Source organism: Gambusia affinis, linkage group LG11 (assembly GCF_019740435.1).
Source record: "Gambusia affinis linkage group LG11, SWU_Gaff_1.0, whole genome shotgun sequence".
Classification (NCBI taxonomy): domain Eukaryota; kingdom Metazoa; phylum Chordata; class Actinopteri; order Cyprinodontiformes; family Poeciliidae; genus Gambusia; species Gambusia affinis.
In genome coordinates this window covers 17,094,097-17,118,620 of record NC_057878.1, presented here as the reverse complement: position 1 = coordinate 17,118,620, position 24,524 = coordinate 17,094,097, and the positions used below count along the sequence as shown (strand labels likewise).

The 24,524-nt window shown below is 35.7% G+C and overlaps 2 protein-coding genes across 7 annotated transcripts in view; both read right to left on the bottom strand.

Annotated features, from left to right (window-relative positions):
• Nucleotides 1-11,431, bottom strand: part of LOC122840019 (bromodomain adjacent to zinc finger domain protein 2B) — a 31,373-nt gene extending 19,942 nt beyond the window's left edge. For all 6 annotated transcript variants that reach the window (XM_044132118.1, XM_044132120.1, XM_044132122.1 and 3 more), the window contains exons 1-5: nt 11,283-11,431; nt 2,582-2,743; nt 1,271-1,426; nt 399-530; nt 36-190 (exon numbers count right to left, since the gene is read on the bottom strand). In XM_044132118.1, the coding sequence (XP_043988053.1) occupies nt 36-190; nt 399-530; nt 1,271-1,426; nt 2,582-2,741 (603 nt within the window). In that variant the 5' untranslated portion in view covers nt 2,742-2,743; nt 11,283-11,431. The remainder of the gene's footprint in view (nt 1-35; nt 191-398; nt 531-1,270; nt 1,427-2,581; nt 2,744-11,282) is intronic.
• A 4,840-nt stretch (nt 11,432-16,271) lies between these two features.
• Nucleotides 16,272-23,716, bottom strand: cd302 (CD302 molecule). The gene is made up of 6 exons (XM_044132116.1): nt 23,446-23,716; nt 19,839-19,964; nt 19,619-19,732; nt 19,117-19,299; nt 17,983-18,003; nt 16,272-17,877 (listed from the first exon to the last, which is right to left on the bottom strand). Exons 1-6 carry the CDS (start codon nt 23,543-23,545, stop codon nt 17,675-17,677), a joined length of 747 nt encoding a protein of 248 aa, XP_043988051.1. The 5' UTR covers nt 23,546-23,716; the 3' UTR covers nt 16,272-17,674.
• Nucleotides 23,717-24,524: the final 808 nt, after the last annotated feature.

The following is a 24,524-nucleotide window of genomic DNA, read 5'->3' as shown; positions in this document are numbered from 1 at the left end:
GATAAAAAAGAAGAAATAATTTGCCTAATACAAACCTTTTCCTTTGTTGAGAGAATGGTCTTGGTCGCACGCTCAGAAAGGCTATTTTGACTCCAACTTGAGTTGATTTTAGTTTTCTCTTTTTCTTTAAGTGGTAATAGACTGGTGTTCAAGTTCCTGTTTGAGGAGGACGTGTTCCATCTGTCCACACCTACACAAAGTAGCATTTTAATTGTCTTATGAGAGTATAGGGTGTGCAATGTGAACCACATTGATACCCGGAGAGGTCAATTTTGAGTATTGATAATAAATATTACTAGTTAATACTGCCATGTTTCTTTGTGATTTAGGTGTCATTTATATTCAGTACTGCATAATACCCAATGATGGAACAACAGTTTTATTTTCTGCTTCATTACCTGAGGTGCAAAGTTGTGGATGAGCAGGATCATGGGTTTTGAAGACTGGTACAGAGAAAGGATACAGACCCAGCAGAGGGTGAAAGATGGCTCCTGCTCTGCAATTATCCATCTCAGTAGGCCGCCACAGCTCTGAGTGAACAAGACAGTTTGTCACGTATAAAGAATAAACATGTAAATATTCTCTCAACAAACAGAAGAACTTAACTTAAATTTATGAAAAATATCAATGATATTTGGTATTACTCAAACTGGATTTGTTGTACAACACTGTAGCTTTTGAAGAATGTAAAATATTTTTGAAAGTTTTAGGTTGTTGGCATCTGCATCTTTAAACGTCGCCATTAATTTTTCTGTTTCATATGGAACAATCTGGAAAGAGTCTTATTTTGTCCCCATAACTCATTTTGACATAGACAGTTTTCTGTTTAAAAAGCTCCAACTACAAAACACAGAAGACTTTGTCATACTGTTCCTATAATGTGATGCCAAAGAAACTCTGGGACTGATGATGGTTTTCTCTTGATGTATATAGAATGATGGAACACAATGCTGCCCCCAATGTACTGCTACGGCTGAAAGAAGGCACTCGGGTCTTTCTATCACTTATTAGAAAAACATTAATAGTTTGGAAAGTTTCTGGTCTCAAGAAGTAAAGACAGTCATTGAGTAAATATCCGAATTAACCCAGTTTCTACATTTTACTTTAAATTATTGTTCAAACATGACAGTGTTTTTATTTATTTGGTATAGCATGACAATCTGATGCTAACCCATAAAATAATTCTACATGATATTTATATTTAATGACTTGCAATAAAAATTGTTTTATTCTGGTACTCAAAACTTCTGAAACTTTAAGCATTCCTTACTTGGAAATACTTTGAATTGTGTGTTTGTAGGTGTCGTCATCAAGCCCGTTTTTCCTCGGTGAACAAACTCAGAGCAATTTGAACTTGAGGTTAAAAGACCAAAAGCAGGACAGCTCTGCATATTTGAAAGTTCATCTCCTGTCTGGTGAGTTTGACCTAAAAAAAACAAAAACAAATGAAGAGCACAGGGTAAAAATACAAAAGCAAACAAAACAACTGAAAACCTTAACAGATTAACTGATTGACAGAGGGTGGACATAAAAATAACCCAAACAATTATGAACTTAAAAGTAGATTATATGGGCCGATTTGACTTTAACTGCAGGGTGTGAGGACAGCTACAAATTTACCTTGACCAGCCATAATTGGTGATTACCCGGTAGGAAACTTGAAATGACATTGTTTTTCCAATCAGGGAAATATACATATTTGAGCAACTGACAGCTTAGTGTACCGCAAGTATTACATGCAGTAGTATTTTAAATACATCTCACAAAACTAAAGATGTAATTAGTCCATATTTCCAACTGTTTTTCATACAAGAGATTTACAATTTAATATGGAGGTCTGTGCCCACAGTGCCACCTTCAAAAACAATTATTTTAACCTCTAAGGAACTGAACACAATCATGTGTCTTTGAGGTCGCTATTTGATGGACATCTAGGCTTGCAACAGATCTCAGTTTACTGAATTGCTACATCAATATGACTGCATCCTTCCATCTAACATGGGCATAAAAATTTGTCAAATTTTCAGTTGATATATAAACATGAATAATTTATAATGGTGACTGTGTTTTTCCACTACAATAGCAAAGGGAAAGACAAGGCTTTTAGGGCATCTTATCATTAAAGAAAAAAAAAAAAGACCACCCATTGTATGTAAATCAGCACATTATTCTGTGGTCACGGGTAATCTGACAGTGTGTCAGTGTGTGCAGCACTGTTGCTCAGTACATAATGGCTTTGGCCACAGTTAGTATTCAGAGAAAACAAGAGATGCCACTGGCTGCATAAACAGAGTGGGGCTGACAGGCATATTAAATCACAAAAGATAAACTGGAGCTTAAAGAAATCCACAAGGGCATGTACTGGTTTTTAAATAGTTGTTATTCATTAAGTTGGTGTGCTGAATTCTCCAAATAGCCCTCTGACTTTAAAAAATTCAGATAAAGTATGCTATATAAACTCAAATTAATATTACATTACATACCGTTAAGAAAAGCTACTGAGAAGATCTCTGTGGGTGAGTCAACCAGATTTGCAGTACAGCACGTTTGATTTTTAACCTGTTGTTAAATATGCACATACCAAATATTGTAAAAGGGATGCTGCCTTCAGGACTGTGTGCTGGACTGTACTTGACTGAGGTTGGTTGAGGTGGAGCAGAAGAGAAAGTGGCTACAGGAGAACCCTTCTGAAAGGAAGGTGGGGCAGGAGATGATGAGGCCAGCCCCAGTTTGGAGTCCATATCTGTCAAATGAAATTCAGTCAACACTTATAAATGAAAGTGATGAAAATAGTTAAAAAGACGCATTTTTCAAACTTACTTCCTCATATTTTAGAGTGTTTTTCCTTTTGTTTTATTCCACATGTCATTGTGCAAAATATATGTTGACGTATTTGATAATTTTACTATGTTCGGATATTTTTCTCAAATTCTATTTACAACAATTCACAAATGTGGCTAACACAGATTTGATTTAATTAATTTTGGTGTTGACTAAACATGAACATTAAAGGGCACAAAAAGCAAAACAAACAGACTGATGTCATCCAGTAAAACACAAATACTTTTATGCAACCTGTAAGGATGTTTTGGGTTATCTTTCTGCAAGGTGAGATTTTTACTTTGAGTGGAATTAGAATATTTTTTTGAAAAAAATATTTTGTGTTCAAAAATAGATTTTCTTCTTTAAACTGTTTCTTCTTGTACCTGACATAGTCCTTTTGCATTACAATAAGTGGTTGATGTACATCCAAATAATCTAGCTATTCAGTCATCAGCAAAGATCAGCAGTGTTTTTACTGCAAACACAGTCTCTTCTTAGCTAATGTAATAACTGAGTCATATATCAAGACACCTCAACAAGGTTTGGTCACATGCAGAGTGCTGAACAGCTTGAAAGGGCACCAGTTGTACATCTTACAAGCAAAACAGAAATAGACTTTTTTCCTGCAAAATGGAAATTCAGGTAAAACAGGTTCACACAAAAGTTCTTAAAGTGTTAAAAGAAAAGAAAACAACAACAACAACAACAACAAAAAACAAGATTAACAATGACATACTGTACAAGACTATAACAGAAAATATCTTGCATTTATTAGAAATAGGCATATAGGACTCATGATCCAAGGGATGTGCAACTGATTCAGTTCACTTTTTCAAAAATGTACATTATGTGTACTGAACATTGGAACGGTAAAAAAACCCTATCTATAATATAGCATATATGGTAGATAGAAAATGATATGTTTACAACAGTGTAAATGCCATTTAAAAAAATGAGTAACAACAGAGTTGATGACTGTACAAATACCAGCATGTAGGTAAAGTTTGTTGCACTGCACAACTTAGAAAGAGTTTCTTGATACTTATTCAAAGCTATAAAAAGAAAGGGTGGCAAACTAGTTTTGCCAAGATTTAGTCAACCTGAGGAAGTTCTATGCAAGAAGCCCATTATGACCAAGCCCACAAAGCCTGAGCAAAAGCCATATGCGGTCCACATACACATGTGGACTAAGGTCAGTGAAAAATCTGTTATTTCTGAATAAATCTAGCCTTTGTAATTTAGGCACTAAAGGTTTGGCACAAGAAGCTCCAACTTTAATAGATGCAGGAGAATCCCTTGAGATCCTCAGACTACTCTTTCCAAAACGCTCTGTTAAAACAGAAATCTTATTTTAAATAAAAGATTTAAATTTATATTCAGTTTAACTCTTCAGTTTTTAAAAACCCTCAAAAATGAAATGTTTAATGTTTAAAGATCAATGTGTCGTAACAAACAATCTGTATCTCCAGCAGGGAAGATACTTCTTCCCACACATGTCATTCATGTACAAATATTTCCTGCTGATTATTCAGTCTGCAGGGATGCAATATTCATTTTACTGCAGGAAGGCAGTCAGTGCATAACAATGAGATTGGCTAATGAAATTGACCATTAAGCTGAAACACATACATATTAAACTGGTGTCTCAATGTCATTTGGCTTTTGCATTGTTTGCTCTTTTTTGCCTCATTTTTTCCTTCCATATTTTACATTAATTTATTTACACTGAAGAACAATGAGAGCCTATTGCTGCTTGCATCTGTATTTGAATTAACTGTGTTGGTGAGAGAAGCCACTGCTAAATTATTACCATTTGCATAAACAATTAGAATTTTTATGAACATTTTCATCCAAACAAATTATTCATCGGATATATTATAATTGATATAAATAAACCATTTGCCATAATAATGCCAAGCGATACATACATTCTCGTGAGACATTTCTTCTGTAAATTAGATTGTTTTCCCCTCGGTCTGAGGTATTTTTTTTCTCCACTGAAGCTTTGAGTGATACTAAGTCGTTTGGTTGCTGCACACTAAAGATGCATTTGCAAAAGATGCTGTTCCTTAAAATGAAAGAACACAACATAACTAAAAGACAAAAATGGGATAATTAAAGCAATTTCATAGTCTTGTGAATTTTCAAAGAGCTTAAAGGTTGTCAATTCTCATAGCATTTGTTGCAGATTCCTACCACGGAACAAAACAAAAAAGACTTAAATAACTATTATTAGCATTAAATTGTATTTCAAAAAGGAACAAAATTATATATATATATATATATATATGAATTTATTAATATTTATATATATATATATATATATAAAACAATTAGGAAAAGATTTGTAATTCTTCTTGTTCTAATTTCCTAGAAAAAACAACATAAAATTGTTCCTAGTTTCATGGAAATACAGTTATTTTAGTTTTTCTCACCTCATTTATCTACTTTGATCATATTTATAGTTTAAATACAGAAAAAAAAAAAAAGAAATGTCACAACCTGGAGAACTCTATAAATATTGTTATATGACTGAACAACAAATATTTAACACCTATAGAGATCCTCTTATTATAAAAATGTATTTCAGTGGCTGCTAAAATTTGCATGTAAAGTTTGTTATTAGGTGTTTCATTTCAGAAGCTCATAGCTGCTGTGGTAGAGCAGAGGTGGCTGGATATTGTCGATGCTCTCAAGTTGCCATTTCTCGTCCCTGACAAAGACGCCATCTGCCGAACCAGAATCTCAATGATTTCCTACGATTTTACAACTCAGCATTCACCTTGACACAACCTCCAAGTCTGAACGAGTGCTGACAAAACAGATCCTCTGTGCAGGTTGGCAGAAACACTCTTTCAGCTAAGCTGCATTTAACATTTTTAAAAAAATTATTATTCAACAGCAAGCTCAAAGAAGAGTTTCACTTTTATACAATTTTTTTACAAAACATAGAGAACGAGTCAACTATGTAGCAGGGCAAAGGGAAGGCCATTACAGAAGCTTAATGTTAGTCTCCTTTTTCCATTCTAAATCCAGTTTTGGTATGCATTTGGGATTTTGGTACAGTTGAAACACCCAGTTTTGTCTAAACTCTACCCGTCTGACTCACGATATCATCTTCAGCTGAGAGTAAATTGGTTATAATATTCAGAAACAACACAGGAAACCGCCAAGGCCGGGTCAATCACAAACAGAAAGCTGTTCGGACAGCAGTCTCCCTGTTCTCAGAGAAGTCAGTATAGCATCAATATAGACTTAAAGGGGACCAACTTTAAAAGAAAAATGCATTCTTAATTCATTCCTAATGTAGAAAAGCAGAAGGTAATATAAAGCTTCTGTCTTAAACCCTTGCACAGCTTCTACTACATTCAAATGAAAGGGAAAATGTTGGCTTTAGAGAATGATGGAATACCTGTGGAGGCAACCATTTTGCTTTGACATTTTCATTAATCCCATCAGCAGCACTGCAGATCACCTGCATCTTAGCAAGAGCCAAGTTATTTCCTCTATCTTAGGCTAGTCACAGTGAACAGATCATCAATATCGTGACAGTTCAAGATGTCTTAATGTGTTGCACATATTTTGTGGTTCAGGAATCTTGGTGTTCTGGAGGAAAGGTAGCAACATTGCATGCTTCAGATAGATGATTTTCAATTGTCTTCTTATTCATTCCTATGGAATATTTGGTCATAAAACTCATAGTGAACAGCCATGGATGATTAACTGCTTTTAAAAAGGCAGAAAATATCTTGTAATTTATTTCCAAGTGCTGTAATAAAAATTTAAAAAATCTGATGGAGTAGGTATGCTGCTACTTATACACCGTGGATCTGTTACACCCACTCACTGTGTCTTGAGGCAGCAATTACATTTTTAATAGCATCTAAGATACATTTGTATAAAAATGAAGGGAAGTCACCCAAATTAAATCTTAAAACAAAGCCAAACAATGGTTCCAACCTCATAAATTACTCCTGTTGGCTCACAGTAATTTATCTTCAAATACCCTGTGGTCAGAAAAGTTTTCCTTCCCATCCTCAAGAGACTTAATATGCTCTGAAGGTTTAACGCTAATTCAAAGAAAGATGTGAATTAATTAGATGCACAAAAAATGAGAGCAAAGTGTAAAGCAGCACAAACTAATTTCATAAAGGAGGACTTTTTGAGTCTTAACCTAATTGGAAATTTTAATCCTACACAGAAATTAGAGTTTAAAATTAGATGTTCAGCACAGTGAAGCATTTCTATTCAGCTATTACATTCTCCAATTTAACAAAGCAGATAAGTTTTTTCCTGACACTAAATGATAAGAAGCACTTGAGAGAGCAAAATGGTAGAAAGGGATCGTGAGCTCTCAATGTATTCAAATACTTAACGTATAAGACAACACTTGAGTTTTATGGCATCGCCGCTGACAACCTGAAAACATAAGCACACAAACACACATACTAAAAGAGTACTGTAGTTATCTGGGACAGCTTCATGAAACTTTTGTCACACAGAAATGTAATGTGGACTATTAGTGAAGACTGTATTATCACAATTAAATCTATTAATGTCATTAGTGTTAATAGAAAAACATGAGAAATTTACATACACTAAGATTACCAGGGCAGGGAAATGAATTGATAATATATATGGCAATAGAAAAGTGAAAAGTGAATTGGTGCTATATAAATAAAACTGCATTGAAATAATTCCTGACAGCATCAATGTGTTGTAAATATTTTTCAGGAATTTAAAAGTCAGTGGCAAGGTAATCAGTGCCTAGAAACACAATTTATTAACAACAAACTGATTCTTCTGCTTTAATTATGTTAATGTGATTTCTTTGTTGTTGATGTTTTCTGTTTTTTTTTTAATTGCCAAAATTGCAAACATTTTTTTCCTCATTGCCATCATGTTAAACTTGGAATAAGGCTGTATCATAACAAAATGGTAAAAAAAAAAATGAAGCACTGTGAATACTTGCAAAATATGAGAGAGTATAACAGCTTACACAAACCAAAGGTAAAAGTCAACACTGGAGTAGCCATCTGACCAAGAACTATATGGTCAGATATAGTATAGTCATCCTCAATTGATCTAAAATCTTAAAAGAAAAAAAAAGGCTTGGGTTAATGCAATCAAAAAGCCACCCACATTTTAAACGTTAGCCCCATTAGCACAGCAGGTAGAGCTCCATCGCAAATGCATCAGTGGTTTAAATAATGCCTTCAAAATGCATCTCCAGGCGGAGATAAATTAAAACAGTGAAAAAGTGTAATCTCCCTGACATATTCCTAATAATCCACTTCCTGTGTGAAGCTCCCCTCCAGCTCACCCAATCATAAAGTGTCAACACTGACCTACAAAGCACAACTCCAGTCAAGCCTAACAGGTTTAAAAACATCAATCACAGCAGACAAAGAGGAGTACATCAAATTATGCAGCACTAACCTTCAGGGCTTGCATATAAAGACTATAGATTTATTTATGCCTGTGTGTTGAGAGCTTTTTGTCCTGTTCCTTACAGAAAGCAGGCTGCCAGATTGATGAACCTGCAGCTCAGCAGGAGAGCAGCATCTTTGATTAATGAGTGCAAACTTGCAGAGAGGATAAGAACAGAAGTGACAGGGTGAAAATGAGTGAAACACAATTATTAGCAGACCCACTTTATTCCTCGAGCCTTCTATAAAGACCAACAAATTCTTGGATATGAAAATATTATGTTCTCCTGTTCAGCATGAGAATGCAATAGCTGAAAAAAAAATGTGTAACTTGATTTTAACTCGAGAAACTAAGAAAAACAAGGACAAATGCTCAATAATGTACATACACTTTTGTTTCTATATGCATATATTCAATTTAAACAGACTAATTTTAATCTAAGCCCAGTTCATATCCACATAAAGCATGTTTTATTTAATCTATATGCAGTACTGCCACAGAGAATCAAGCAATCTTTAAGAGTTGCTAGAAGAAATGAATGACCTACAGAGCTTAAAGCAAAACTTTAAAATCAATTTCCTTTTGTTTCCCAAGCCTCATATAAAGGAGGGAATGACAACACTGCATCTGCAGTGGACAAGGACGTGTGTGCTGAATAAATATGAGGCAAATGCAGTGACCTTCTACCTGTGTGTTGATTTACTGGCAGCTACTAGATGCATGCATAGCACATCAAGGATGTGATCTGATTTACACAGCAGGCCTGGCTACTGAAGTCATTTAAAAGATGAACTTTAAAGCAACTAATGCCGGCTGCCATTTCACTGAGGCTGCAAATGTGCTGATGCCATAGATACACACACATGCGCTCATTACTACCCCTCAACTAGATCTCCAGACACATATCAGCTCTGATGTGCAGCAAATAAAAGATGGAGCCTAAGTGATGTATCTGAGATCCTGATGAATAAGCTATACAGATTCTATTTACAGGATCATTTTCAAGAAGATTTGTACATTATTGTTCTTTGACCCTTAAAAAAAAGTAAGCATGTACTTATATCATTATGGTTCAACCTTACAAGTGAATTTATGAACACAGATTGGATCTACAACAAGTTACAAAGATTTTCAAGGCATTAATTTGCACACACAGTTAAATAACCTAAACAAAATAATGAAAAATAAGACAGTAGTTGCATGAGGTATTGCAAACTTTCTGTGAACTCAGAGGTAAAGTGAAGATATAATCGAGGTGATTCCAACTAAACACCAAGTTTTACACTATTGATAAATCATTTTCATAAAAAAAAAAACTAAACATGAAACTACAATCTTAAGGCAGTTGCACATGTGGTTGTTACATAATTAAATTTACATAATCCCATTCATAACTTTGACCAAAAGTGACATAAAAAAAATCTATTGTCAAATAGGATAAAAATTACACAAATGCAAAGTGTGCTAGAGGCCTCATATCAATGAAGCAAATATATCACTTACATAAAACAAGTAAGCAGTATATGACTGAATATGCACTGCATGTGTGTATGTGTTTGTTGGCAATTTTTACTGTAAAAATATGTTTATGGTATGACAGGAACATTTGCTAAGCAGCAAAGCATTGGGAAAGTATTTTAGAGAGAACTTTCTACTAAAGGAATTAGACCAGATGATACTTATTATGTTACAGTCTTTGTTGTCCTTAAATGATTTTATAAATAATTTGATGGTATGTCCAGGATAAAGGTCAATTTGAAAAACCATTTGCATCAAACTTCTAAAGTTCCGCCTGATATCTGTAGATATTTCATTGATATTTTGTGATGATCTACTTTTTGTCCCAGCCCCTCCCTCCCTCCATAACATGAAGCTGCTGCCACTGTGTATTAAAGCACATTTCACACCAAAACAACAAACTTTTTCTCCTTCTGACTGGAACCATGGCTGGTGTTTCCTGTGGTGCTTAAACTTGCATGTAATTGAAAATTATGTGGTGTCCCTTTTATGTCTGAAATACACACAGACTCAGAATCAGACCGGTGAAGGTCCACAATTTTCTTGCAAATATTTTTTGCTCTTTTGAAATTTTCCCATGACATCACTCAAGGTGTGACTGATGTGTTGCCTTAATAGATTCACAGACTTGCTAATTAACTCCAAAGTTGTGAATTTATCAAAAGCTTCTGTCTTCTGGCATTCCACAATTGATTTAGCGACAGGATAATCTTTAACTTCTGTATTTGTAAAAGTCAATAATATCTAAAAAAAAAAATAAAAAAAAAAAAATTAAAAATATGCCATTAAGCAAAATAAATAAATAAATGAATAATTAGTAAACCTAACAAACACTATTTATTCATTCAGTCCTTTAAAGTCCATGTAAGAACCTCAAAATAATGTGACTACATAATAACCATATGGGTCTATCCAGATATAATGATACAAATAATTCATAAAAGCTCTATCTGCACAGATGCTCTCAGTAACTCTTAAAATACAAACGTGGACATTTTCAGTTAGTCTTTTCTAGGACGTCCGTGTTACCAATATTTAATTCCATAAGAAAATAATTCTTCAAGTCAAACTAAAGTCAATTTAAAAATGTCTTCCGTCAGTTGAAAGTAACTGCTGTTTGGATCAGCTCACACCGGTGTCGTGTTTAAATAATGACTAAAGCCAGCAGTTACATGAGGTAAGAATTTTGTATCCAAGTACCTATTTCCACATGACAACAGCTGTATTCTAAACAAAGTTTATCGCAACACGACGCCTTATATTAGTAATTACAACTTTTTAATTTTAAAATTGTCATGTTAAACTTTAGCTGCGCTACAAAAATGAGGTAACTGCAGAGAAGGATGCTTTTGATCGAATGAGTTCAGAGAGCGTTAGCTGCTCGCCTTGGCGACAGACTATACGTTTGTCACAATACAGCGATAATAAGAATACTGGAGCCCAAATTACAGGACAACACACCAAAAACACACATCCCCGCATTTCTTAGAAAGGCTAAAACGCACACTTACTTCCCAGTTTTGAAGCTTTTTATAGGATTCGCTGATAAAACGGGTGCTAGTTATTAACTGAGTCCGATTGAAGAGTGTTGTTCTGTTACCACAGATTGAAAAGACTCCGATGTGAGCGAGTGAAGCGAAGTGACGTCAGAAAAGGTTGTTTTATTTTTTTTACAGTGCGAACTTCTGATCCCAGATCTGTAGCTACACGAACAATCTGTCACCTTTTTATGGCATGCAGTTGTAGCTTTTAATTGAGTCGCAGTGTACAGAGCTCTTCAACATGCGGTTACTTTAAGTGTAACACTTAACTTTAAGCGTTAAGTGTGATGACACGTTATGTCATCACAGCTGACATAAACTTTCTTAAACTTTATGCCAGCTGTCATCACCTATGATCCTTGATCTTCATAGATATTTTTTGCTATGATCTGTGATGATCAGAGCAAAAATAGCTCTTTGCTTTTCAAGTGTTGTTGAGCCCTGCTTTAAGTTTAAGACCAAAAGGCAGATTTTTGTCTGTGTTTAGATATAGATTCACTTTATGTTGTGTGTTATAAATACAAGACATCTCTGTCTGAGTGGTATTTGAATTTCTTACTATTTTCTGATGTTGTTGAGTATTAATAGAATAATCTGTTTTCAAATATTAGGGCTCAGCAGTGAGTTGTCCAGTTTTGTGAGGCAGTTTTGTATTGTCTTGAGTGGAAAGTGACCTGGAAACTTGGAAAAAGCTATTTATTTGTATAATTTGTATAATGTATGTTGCCCCATCAAAACAATGATCTTTGAAATATCTGAAATATTGGTTGTGGGTGAGAAGAAATCCTTCAGGTGACCGGACATACATTTGTAACTATTGAAAGAACCTTAAAATTGAAATTGCTTTGAAAATATTCTCTGGGTGCCCTGTGACAGACTGGCGACCTGTCCATAGTGACTTTGCCTCTCGCCCGGAACGTTAGCTGGAGATAGGCACCAGCAACCCTCCCGACCCCTCTAAGGGACCAGGGTGAACAGAAAATGGATGGATGGATGAACGTTCTTTCAGTATTATATCATAATCTGCTTGCCATACCATGGAAAACGAAAGGTTCCGCTGCGGCTGTTATCAGCGGTGGAATAATTGCCGATAGGTTTTTTAATCGATGGGATGTTATAGATTGATACAATTTAATTAACATTTTCATGTTTTAATATTATATTAAGCCCTACATCTGAAAAGGGTAACTATATTAAACATAGAGTGGTTCTGAAGCCACTCCTTTGCTATCTTAGCCATGTGCTTTGGGTTGTTCTTGTCTTCATTCCAGTCTGACAAGAACACCCTGGATCAGGTTTTCCTATATTTTTTTATTCATTGCTGCATTCATCTCTTTCCTGACTGGTCTGCCAGTTCCTGCTGCTGATAAAACATCCACAGATCTTGATGCTGCCACCACCATGCTTCACTATAGGGATGGCATTGCCCTGGTGATGAGTTGTTCCTGGTTTCCTCCAAACACAACTTGTAGAATTCACACCAAAGAAATCAGTCATTGTTTCTCGTATAGTCCTCCCGGTTATCTTTTGGTAAACCTCCAGACAGGCTGCCATGAGCCTTTTATTGAGTGGCTTTCTTCTGACTCCTGGAAGGTTCTCCTCTCTTCACAGAGAAATGACAGAGCTCTGACAAAGTGAGCTCTGTCTTGTTCACCTCCCTGATTTAAGGCCCTTCACTGTAAGGGTGTAGGGTCAGCTAGCTTTAGTTTGAGTTCTGGTGATTCCAAACTTCTTCGATTAACCATTGAAGGAGTCCACTAATAAGTTCATTGGAACCTTAAAAGCAGCAGAAATGTTTTTTGTATTCTTTCCCAGATCTGTCCCTCAAGACAATTCTGTCTCAGAGCTTTACAGACAATTCCTTTTATTCCATGCTTGGTGTTTTCACTCTGACCTGCACTGTCAGATTGTGACCGTATAGAGACAGGAGTGTGCCATGCCAAATCAAGTCCAATCAACTGAATTTACTACAGGTACACTCCATTTAAAATGGGAGTTATGTAAAATCAACCTTTTTGAGCTTCAGATTATGTTATTGCATCACTCTCTGATCATTAACATATCAAAATATTATTTTGATTCATTCCTCCATCTTAACACTCACCTCCCCAGAAAGTACAACGGAAAAGCAGAATGCGGACATAAGGGATTTTAAAAAATCCTTGAATCACCCATGGCAAACATTCGGGGATCCCTAAACATTTGCTCACATAAAGCATTTAAGAAATAACAGAGTAATTTTGTGATGTATTTCATTAACAGCAAGTGAAAATTTTAGTTTAGGAAGTAAGAGTCTTCTGGAATTTATTGCTTACTGTTTTTTCTTGTAGAATTTGTGGCAAAATGATACAAAATACAGTTTCTTCAATGGTATTGTACCTTTCTTTATTGTAGCCATTGCTGAAAAAACAAGTAAATTTGATCATCTTTTGTAGATTTATGGATTTATTTGCTTTTGAAATATCCTGTGTTTCATTTATTTTCCTCTCTTATGTGTTGTTGCAGTGTCTGCATTCACAGAAACCACAACCTGCACTGAGTTCATCATGTGTTGCTGAAAACATGCACACATAGAGGAAACAGCAATGATTTCACTCAGGCTTAAACATTCCTCCACCATTAATTGTGAGGAATCAATAGTTTAAAAAGCTCAAAGCTGTTTCAGATCAAATTCTATGTAGCATCTTTGTGTGTAGTGGTACTAATAGTAAGTATGCTAAATTATGATGCATATTAATGCAACACAATGTGCAAGTTCCCTCAAATGTACAATTAAATTCTAGTTGTCTTTGACATGCATGCCCATGTCCATATTAATTAGTGTCAGTCACAGTGTTCCCACATTCTAGTCCAAGCAGATGTGCAAAAGGAAATTCATTTGCTGATATCTGAGGGAAAATAGGCCATCCTGGCTTTTGTGATGAGACAACAGTCCCCTATGTGGCAATAAAACATGGTTGTCCCAGTTATAGTGAGAAAAGGCAGCAGTGATGAAAGAGTATGTGTGTGTATATATATATGTATATATATATAGATGACAAAAGTAAATTAGAAAAACAGATTCAGGTTTTTTCTTTCTTTTTTGTTGATGAACAACAACAAAAACATTTAATTCAAAAAATATTATGTTATGGTCAACACGATCATGACAAAAACTTCTGACTTCAAAGTAGTATAGACTTTGAAGTCTATACAACAGGGGGGTATGCAACAAAAGATCATTTCTGAGAGTTTTGAGAAACAGGAGATTTCCATGGTATGTTGAACTTTGGAGCAGTATTATCTGCATATTTATCAGATATGTTTTTCAAGTCCAGATTCAGCAAACTCAGCCATCAGAAAATCTATTTGTATAATTAATGGATGGATATAAGATAATAAATGCACCTTTGTATGAATATCAAACTTACTGAGATGCACATGGAATGTTTATAGAAATTTGATTCATTTCTTATTTGCTTAAAATATTTGGCAACTCTGGACTCCAAACAGTTCTTCACCACACATTAAGATCAAATTATATCCAAGATAAGACACACTTTCTTAAACTTTATGTCAGCTGTAATGATCATTTATCTACATCACGTATATTTCACCTTTAGACATAAGTAAGTTTGTTTTAGAATCACAATTAGAGTGATGCAATTCCCTTCTCCAAGAGGCAGATTCAACATAAATGTGTTTGTGTTCCATCTGGTGGTCAAACATTGAGATTACCTGGCACACACAATGAATAAACAATAACAGAATTATTGATTCACTTCAGTCATTCACCACATGTTGAGAAAAACACAGAAAGAGGCTGTGGCCTAGATTTAGGGAGACATTTTTTCAGATGAACAGATGAGAGACCTCATGGAAGGCTAAAATTAGATATTTCTAAAAAGCAATGGTAAAAACACTTCAAACACACTTTCGTTAGTTCTGTTTCATCTCAATTCAGGCAGAGATGTAAACAAATGCACTGGCCTAGAGAGAGTGTATTGTTCCAGTTAACCTATATCTAGATCAGACAGGTTGTGTTTAAAGTTCAGTGTCCTAATTTATCCATTTCACCTTATTTATCCATCTACCCAGTTATGACTGTTTAGAAGTCAGTTAACAGTGGAAAAATAAACAAAAAACAATGTCATTATTATTATAAAGGTGAGAGTAATTGATTTTACAAGTTGCACATACAGTGCCAGTGATGTTTATTGATAGCAGCCAACTGGGTGAGTGAGCAGAATGGGGAACAAATCAGTAAGTCCACTCCTGTGGAACTGAAACTTAGTGACATATTTGAGTCACAAAGTCTCCATAATAATTTCACAATCTATATTCCAATCAGGTGTTTGGGAATAAATATTTTCTGTCATACCATCGTTAATGTGTGGAGTTTTTTCAAAGCGTCCTGAGCGCATGTCATCAGGAAATGGCTCCCCACGCACAAAACAATCTAATTTTCCTCCATGGTTATTTAGTACTTTAATTGGGCATTCCCAGAAGTCATAATGGTTTGCACTTTGATTCCTACATTTTCTCCAGCATGTAGGAGGATTTCCATCATAGTGGCATTTCTGAGCAGGTGTGATAAAGAATCTTACCAGATTTTTCCATCCAAATTTCTGCCATTGTAGAAATTTATTATATGTCCATTGGTATCTCCACATTACTGCCCATTCCTCCTCTGTCATTGTTAAATTGCCCTCTATTTCCCATCTTGCTTTGATATGTAGGGTTGAATTGTTTTTGAGATCCAGATCTTAATTTTTAAAGATGAAAGACAATTTTGCTGATTGATAAATGTGTGTTGGAGCAGGGATGCATCTGAAAGTTGCAAGATTGTATCTCTCGAGGACAGGTCTGGAGCCCTGCTTTAGAGACTGTGCAAAGTAGAACTCAATCTTATGAAATGTAAAAAAGAAAAATCCTGAATAATGAATGACAAACTTAACAGAATTTGAAATCCAGACATTGTACAGGCAAATAGTGATTGTCTTTATTCATTCACAGGTCATATATTTACAATTTACAATTATAAGATTGCATTTCATGTCAGAAAAAACATGACTCACTTAAAAAACAACAAAAAACACACACACACACACAAGCATGCCATAACAACTAACAAAAATTGGCACACAAATTGAAAGGTTCCCTCGCTTTATGAAGGAAATGAGAAATGCCGTAACACCAGCCATGATCAAAAAGCAAGCATAGAAATAAAAGGCTCTCATCCACCATTATATCTCCCGATATTGTAAATAAAAAAAATACAGAACATGCTTGAATTAATTAGATTCATAACCACTGAACATGTCAGATGTTTTTTTTTTTTGTTTTTTTTTTTAACTCAGAATGGCTTAGCTTTTAAATCAGACAAAGAAAAACAGGCAACTGAAAAAAAGTAATTTAAAGATCAAATGTATTTGTATATAATTAACACAATGCATGGAAGCAGCTCTGACGATTCTGATACAAGACTATTTTAAAAAATTAGCTTTTTGGTTGCAGCAACATTCACCTCACATGCATGCATAAAAGAACCAGACATCCGCTCATGGTTCAGCTGGGTTCTTGCTGTGATTTTGGTAGTTGTATCCATCATTTGGAGCTTGTGACAAAGTTGAGTGCCTTATAATACTGGCTGAAAGAAAACCACTGATTTATTTTAAACTTAATATGTTCAAAACATGTTAACAGATTTTGAACTATTTAAACCAGCATGTCTGTAAGTTTTCAAAAGAATTGGATAAGATTTGACTCATTCTAAAAAAAAAAAAAAAAAGAAAGAACAATATTCAAATGTGCAACAGGTAGCCTGGATGCTTTGACACAGCAGAGCCAGTGACTAAGGGAGGAAATAAAGGCAGTTTACCTACAGCAACTGCACTTTTAGTTTATATTAATGTATCGATATATCTTTTTGGTGGCAAAAATTACCCTCGTTGACTTCCTTTAGTTTTGTGTTGTAGAGATATGGAATGTACTAATGTACAAAGCCCTCTAAAAATAGATCAACAGGAAAAGATAGACATGAAAAGTTCAAAAATATTGTTCCTTTTGTAGAAATGCTAATTCTGGGGAGATATGAAAGTAAGATTATAACTGACAGAGAAATTGTAATCCAAAAAATACCTAAGCATTTTGTTGTTTAGAGACATCTGAAATTAGTGCTGATCATTATAAAAGCAGATAATTCTGTACGCCTGCATGAGGAGGTTAGTAGCTTGGCACCAATATTCTTCCAATGAGGACACATTGTTCTGGGTCCAAGTCAGTGACATGTTAATCCAAATTACTTAACCTGATTTTAGAGTGGACATGTCATTGCATAAAGCACACAGCCAGTAATTCTGGATAAAAGGAAGAATGTTCTCTCAAGGAACAGTGTCAGTTTCCTCAGCCTCCACCAGGCAAGACTGGTCCGAATCCAGGACTCGGAACGGGGGGTGGTACTCGAATGCTGTGATCATAGTTGAACCGAAGCTGTGCCTCTGGTGCAGAAACCAAATCACAGCAGAGACTCCCACGACACCCACCACGCTGAGAATAACCAGAGCTGAGACTGTCGCACTGGATTCTGAGTGGGAGAAGAAACAATGCAGGGAAGGTCTCAGCTTAGAAGGCAAAGATCACAGAGGAATACACAGAGAAACAACAACAGAAAGCTCAGAGGTTTACTTACGGGGTCTGGGCAGCTCCGCTTCTGAAACAGCACAAGAAAATTAAAAAAAAGTGAGGTGAGACAATGAAACAATACATACAATAGCTTCAAAGCTCACACACTGAGTGCATATAATATTAAAGTAGTTTGCAAAAGTATGTACAGATATCTCTGGAGGAAATGGAGGCTTCTAGTAAACCTCCATTTCCCAGCCTGTCAACTACCGTGGTCTACCATTAGACTGGATAATAACTGCTTGCCCTAAAACAAATGTTGGTGAGCTATGCAAGTTCCAAGCAATCAAGATTCTCTGTCAGTCGAACATTTGGTGATGCTTGTTTAATGTAGCAGAAAATAGCTTATGATTGATGTTCAGGGAAGATAAGCAATTGCAACAAAATTTTATTGCTATATCTAATTTTACAGTAGATATAGAAAGATGTGACATTTTCAATGAAACAGCATTAGAAGAAAAATAACATTTTTCTTTTTTCCCAGAATCTGCATATATACACTATTCCCTGTGTGGAGTCTAAGGCTCAGGTGTTGATGCTCAATTCAATGTTTTGCAGGCATCGGATTGTTTTTTTCTTTTTTTTACATGGTTGTTTATGCTACTAATTAATGCGCCTGCAATTAGACTGTAGAGTGAAAAGTTTACGACCCCAAAGCGAGCCTCATACTCGGAGGAAGTTGGATAAGATGCAGCATGACCTTTCTGACTGCACATGCTTTGAAAAGAATTAGATATGTCTGATTTAGTGCCCCAAATGGCACAAATTAAATTTTTTAGGGGGAGAAAAGATCTGAACTGTGCTCAGACTGTGTGCGATGAAAAAGTAAGATATAGGTGGCATTTGCCTGCTGTGTAAATGTGGCCTACGTTTGAAAAAAAAAACAAAAAAAAAAAAAACAGGTGACATGGTCATTGTAACATTTACCAACACAACCATTAACAAGTTTTCCTGATATAATAGAAACTGTGAAAATCTTTTATAATTCACAATAATAGAAAAATCCACTTTGTGGTTCTAATGTAACAAAATGGGGAACAAATTCTCTTCATCAACTTTAAAAACATCTTCATGACAAAGGTAGAAATATTCACAGATGTAAAATATTTTTAACGTTTAGTTTCACAGAAAATCGACTCACTCTGAGCTGTTTCACAGACCACTCCGTTCTCCACGTCATCCTGGCAGCTCACGTTTTCCCACCTTCCTGAGATGCTGTGCAGAGTCACACAGATATCCCCCTGTGGGATGTCAGCAGGATAAGGGCTGTACTCCCAGTTGGTGAAGGTAACAGACCTGTTGTTTGACCACTTCAAGGTATCATCTGAAAAGATACAACAGTCAGCACTTGTTTTTTTCTGTCATTTCTGGGAGTTTTTTTATTTTCTAAAAGTTTCATTTGGAAATGGGAGAAAATGCATTTCAGTAAGCCTGGTTGCAATGCGTCACCTGCTGTGTGTCTCGGGAATATCTTAAAAGCAAAAACAGCAAGGATTTCCTGCTATTTTTTTTAAACTAAGCAGCTCTGTTGGATCAAATATTTTCCAACACCAAAGATAAACTAAACAAGTCTTGACTTTGATACTTTTGAATAACATAAAAACCCCAACACACCAACCAGCGTGTTTTTACAAGACCCGTACCATCTATGTCATACTTCATTCCCAGCCAAATGTTGACATTGCCACCTTTCCACACTTTAGGACTATATCCCATGACAAAATCATTTTCTTCGGCACTGTGGATTGTCAAAAGGCCTACAAAAAAAAAAGCACAATGATGGCATCATAATCACAGACATTAATAGAATGTATTCCATTTTTTGGTGATAAGCAGTGAAATAATTGATATTATCAGAAGTACCAAATCCTATGCAATGAGAAAGCGCTGCTTCAAATGTGTAGCTTTTAATTTTGTCTTCTTCTCCATGGACAAAATGGTAACATCCGTCTCCAAAAGGAACCCAAGTGCGTCCATCAGCTGGGCATTCTGAAAAACAAAACAAAAAAGAAAGAAAAAAAAACAACCTACTGCTTTAGTTGATTAAATTTGAAATGAGTTTTCCACTTGAATACAAAGTCTTAAGAGTTCAAACAAATTGGGGAAGCAAGAACAAGGTCATCCTCATGGTGAAACATGGTAATGGCAGCATCATGCTTTTTTTTTTTCCAACAAGGACAGAAAAGTGTTTATGAGCAGATTTAGGGAGCTACAGTAAAGCCATAGATGTTTCACCTCACTCACAGATTTAGGTTTAAAGTGACTTTTTAATTTTACCAAAACATTTCATCTGAATGGAAAGTAACATGAAATCTTTGGATTGACTTAAAAGAGGCTGACTGCTGGAATGCCAATAAAATTTTTTATTGACTATACAAAAGCTATAAATTATATTGTATTTCCATGTTTGTTTGTCAAATGAGAGTACAGTACAAATAGATTAAAAAAGCTCTTGTGTAATTTAGGGTTACACAATAAATACAGGAGAATGAGGGAAGTGGCTGCAAAAAACAAGAACAAAACACATTTGACACAGGAGTGAAGATTCAGAACAAAGACCAAAAACGCATTTCAAAGAAAAAGTTAGATCAAAGTATAATTATTTTTAGAATGGCCTAGTCAAATTCAGAATCTACAACCAACTGCACATATGTGGCCACACTCACAGATTGATGCTCTAGTACATTCTATGCACTACTCTCAGCTCACCAATCATACAACTGCCAAATATTTCAAATTGCAATAGTCACTGCAATATTAATGTTTGAATGCAATATTTAGCAGGATATTATAATTCAAGTGCTATGTCCCTCATATTTTTGCCTTAAAAAGAGGCAGGTAGTGATTACACTAATCAATCAGTGTAATCACTGCAACATTCAGCAGCTATGTGTTCTTATATCATGTAGCTTAAGTCTATCACAGGAAGTTTGAATAAATTATATCAAAGTTTGAAGCTCCAATGTGACAAAATGTGAAAAGGTTTGAGGGGAATAACTACTTTTGAAAGACACAGAAGTTAATTCAGTGAGCTGCCAATGCACTTGATGAAATAGTTCTCACCAGGGGGCGGGCACCTCTACAGAGGCGGAAATTTTGGTGGTTCACTGGTCTAAAGCATGTAGGTGGATGCTAACGCAATGATCAAGAGAAAAGACATCTGCAGTCAACTTAAAAAAGCAACTGTGGCTGCCCATCAGTCTGCAAAAGGTTGTAGGTGGAAGTGTAAAACCTTCTAGACAGCTGCCAATCTTCTCATGGGTGGACATTACTGCAAGTTCACCATAAAGTCAGACTGGCAATGAACAGAAAACTGGAAAAATCCCAGGATTTGCTTCTCAGGCGCAACAGAGCTCAACTTGTTAATTACTAAAATATGTGACAGCAAAACTATGTCAAAAAACCCCAACAAACTTTTTGCATAACTTTTCTAAAAGGTCACCAGCAAATAAAATACTCTCTGCCATGTTCTGTACGGTCATGTACAGAACATGGCATTGCAGTTTAATATTGCAAAGCTGGACTCTGAAACAAACGTTAACAGACATGTACATTTATTTATTTTGGACAACAAAAGAAGAAAGGTTTTCCACATCATGCAGCTCCATTCTTACAGGAAATAGCATGTAGGTGTGTTTAAGTATAAACATGTCATACAAACTGTAAGCCCTAGAGGTCATTGAATAAATACTGTGTTTTTCACTGGTATGTTAACTGACGTCCTGTAAGTCATGTTCAATGACAAATAATAAACTGGCAATCAGAAATGGTTAGACATGTTTCTGTGCTACTGTGTGCACTGTGGACTTTGGGGACAAAGGGAGAGAAAAGGACTTTAGTTGTTCAGTTATTTATTTACGGCAATTTTCACGAACCAGAGGCAAGAGATCAGGAGAATTATCAAGATTAAGTTGATGTTCGGTGCCTTAAACAATACAATGGAGCAATCCACAGGATTCGGCACTGAAAGTTTGGATGTGTGCTAGTTATGCATGCAACTATATGAAACCAACACTGCTTTTTACTCAACAAATCTTAGAGAAGGGCATTAAATAATCCATGTCAGAAATATGTGCTAAAGTTTTATTGAAATACATGGAAGGAAATGTTGGGCACACAAGCAGCCACGTGCTAAATAAATAGATAAATAAATAAATAAATAAATAAATAAATAAATAGCACAAGTGTTTGGAAATATATCTACACATCACTCCAGCACTGTTAAAGCTTCAAACAGTCTGCAGACATTTGAAATTTTAGTGCTTGAATAACCTTGAAACTGCTGCAAGAGTTGCTGTGATGACTGAGAAAAATATACAAATATAATACCAGGAATGCAGAAATGCAGGACATCAGGAGATTTCACAACTGCTTTGCAACTTTTCAGCCCTTGGCCTGGTTGATGTGTGTAAAAAGGAAGACGCAGAGGAAAGGACACCCTATACAACACTAGTTCCCTTAAAAATGCCCTGATTGTAGCTTTAGGCTAAAAATTCATTTTTTGTGAAAGACATCTAGTACGGATGAGCCACTTTCATGCCTTTTCCTTTATTTATCCAAGAAGTCCTTTTGAGATCAGAATCTATAAAATTTTAGACCTGGTCAAGAAAACAGCCACAAAAATGAGAATTAAATAAAATCCAAAAGCTGCAACATTCCTTCATCACTGCATTTTTGTAAATGATACTATTTTGCCAAAATATATCAAAAGCCCTTAGAAAGAACACTGAAAAGAAAATTGGAGGTTGCTTGGAGGTCCATGAACATTTGCAATATGAGCTCTACAAATCAGGTCTGTAACAGTTCTTTCATAGCTTACATAACCTTTTAAGTTAAATTCTACACCTGCTTGTGTCAATTATTCAATATCAACCAGAAGAATGAATACAAAACTCACAGTAGTTATGGGTTGTGTCTTTCCTTTTCAATTACTTGAATTAAAGAGATAGAAGTACACCCTAACATTTTTCCACAAGCATATTTATAGGAAGTTGAAAACTTTTGAGTCGTCAGTTTCAATTTGTGACTATTGTTCCCCTTTCCAGACCTTGTGTGCAGAAAACAGTGCCATAACTATAAAAAAAACCGTTATCGTCGCAGGTTTTGATATATGTTTTATATTGACTTCGTCTTTGAAGATATACTTTTAAACAAATGGTTTAGATTAGTTTAGTGTAGCTCCAACGAGTTTCGCAACACGACATAGAAAACATTTTGCGTCCTGAATACGTGCGGGGTCACATTTAGGAAAAACAACAATGTCAACATTCAGGAAAGTTGGAGAGCGAACAGTATATTTACATACCTCCCTCCGATAATGTGTTCTAACGCGTCCTATCGACTGAAACCCCCACAGAACGCAACAAAGTTGAACACCCTTTTAAATAAACAGGCCTACTCGATTTGAACATTCGGAAGGAAGCCGCGACTTTCAACAACAGTGGCGTTTACTGCGATTTTACCCTCTCACCTCCAGCTGAAACCGTCCTTAAGTGAACACATAGGGCGAAAGCCAAGCAGCTGAGAAACAGCGACTGGGGATGACGGTCACTTTTCTTCCGTGGCTCCATGACAGCTCCACAAACCCTGCACCAGCAGCACCTCCCGAGTTTTCCCCGACTGTTGCTCTCGCGTCGACAATAACGTGAGCTGAAATCCCACCCACGACCCACCTCCACACGGCACAGGCGGTCCGCGAACACGGCCTTAGCGCTTCCCAATACACCACACACGTTACTACGGCACATATCCAAAATGTTTAATCTGTGCTGATGTGCAACATTTAGAGTCGAACGTGTGAACAAAACCAGAAGAAGCATTTTCTGATTTCTAACATTTAGGCTAAGTAATTAAGTAAAATATATGTGCAAATTTGTGAAAAAAAGCCATTTATTGTTATAAAAAAAATCAACAATGTTCCAGAATAAGATTTTGCGGAAACGAAGAGATTTTGCACATTTCAATCTGTAGATGGCGCTGCAGGCACAGCAATCAGCTTAAAATAACTACTTTAAAGTGTAATTTCTAAATTCAGGCTGAAAAGGATTTGAATTACGGAGTTTAATAGGCTGCATTTCGAAAGTTGCTTACAATCTACCACAGCATAATTAGGTTAGAATATATGCTCAAATAAACACAAGGGGCCTTGTTCAAACAGTCAAGAACTTTATTGCATTTTGTCACTTCATAGCCATGCATAATCTCCAATATGGCTACTTGCTGTTGTCTATCTCCTCATAAAAAATATTCATACCCTATGCAGAGACCTGAATTACAGAATTAATCATTGTCCAAAATAAAGTCAGATTATTCATGTGGCGTTATTGTGCCCATTTATATAATTTATCACATGGTGCTGTCACAGTGCTGGCTAAATGAAGGACATCAGAGGTAAATTAGGCTTTAAAAAGTATGTCTGCTGCATTCATATTGAGTACATAATGGAGGCACGGAAGCTTGCTATTAAGTTGGGAAAAAAAGAGGTTTCAACTTCACTGCTTGTAGGCGCATGTGGCACAAACACAGACAGCTGGAGCGTGAGTTTTGCTC

Coding starts and splice junctions, on each gene's coding strand:
- cd302 (XM_044132116.1), bottom strand. CDS start 23,545: ATGGAGCCACGGAAGAAAAGTGACCGTCATCCCCAGTCGCTGTTTCTC. Junction 19,965..23,445: donor AAGGACGGTTTCAGCTGGAG/GTGAGAGGGTAA, acceptor TTTGTTTTTCAG/AATGCCCAGCTGATGGACGC. Junction 18,004..19,116: donor GGTCTGTGAAACAGCTCAGA/GTGAGTCGATTT, acceptor GTGCTGTTTCAG/AAGCGGAGCTGCCCAGACCC.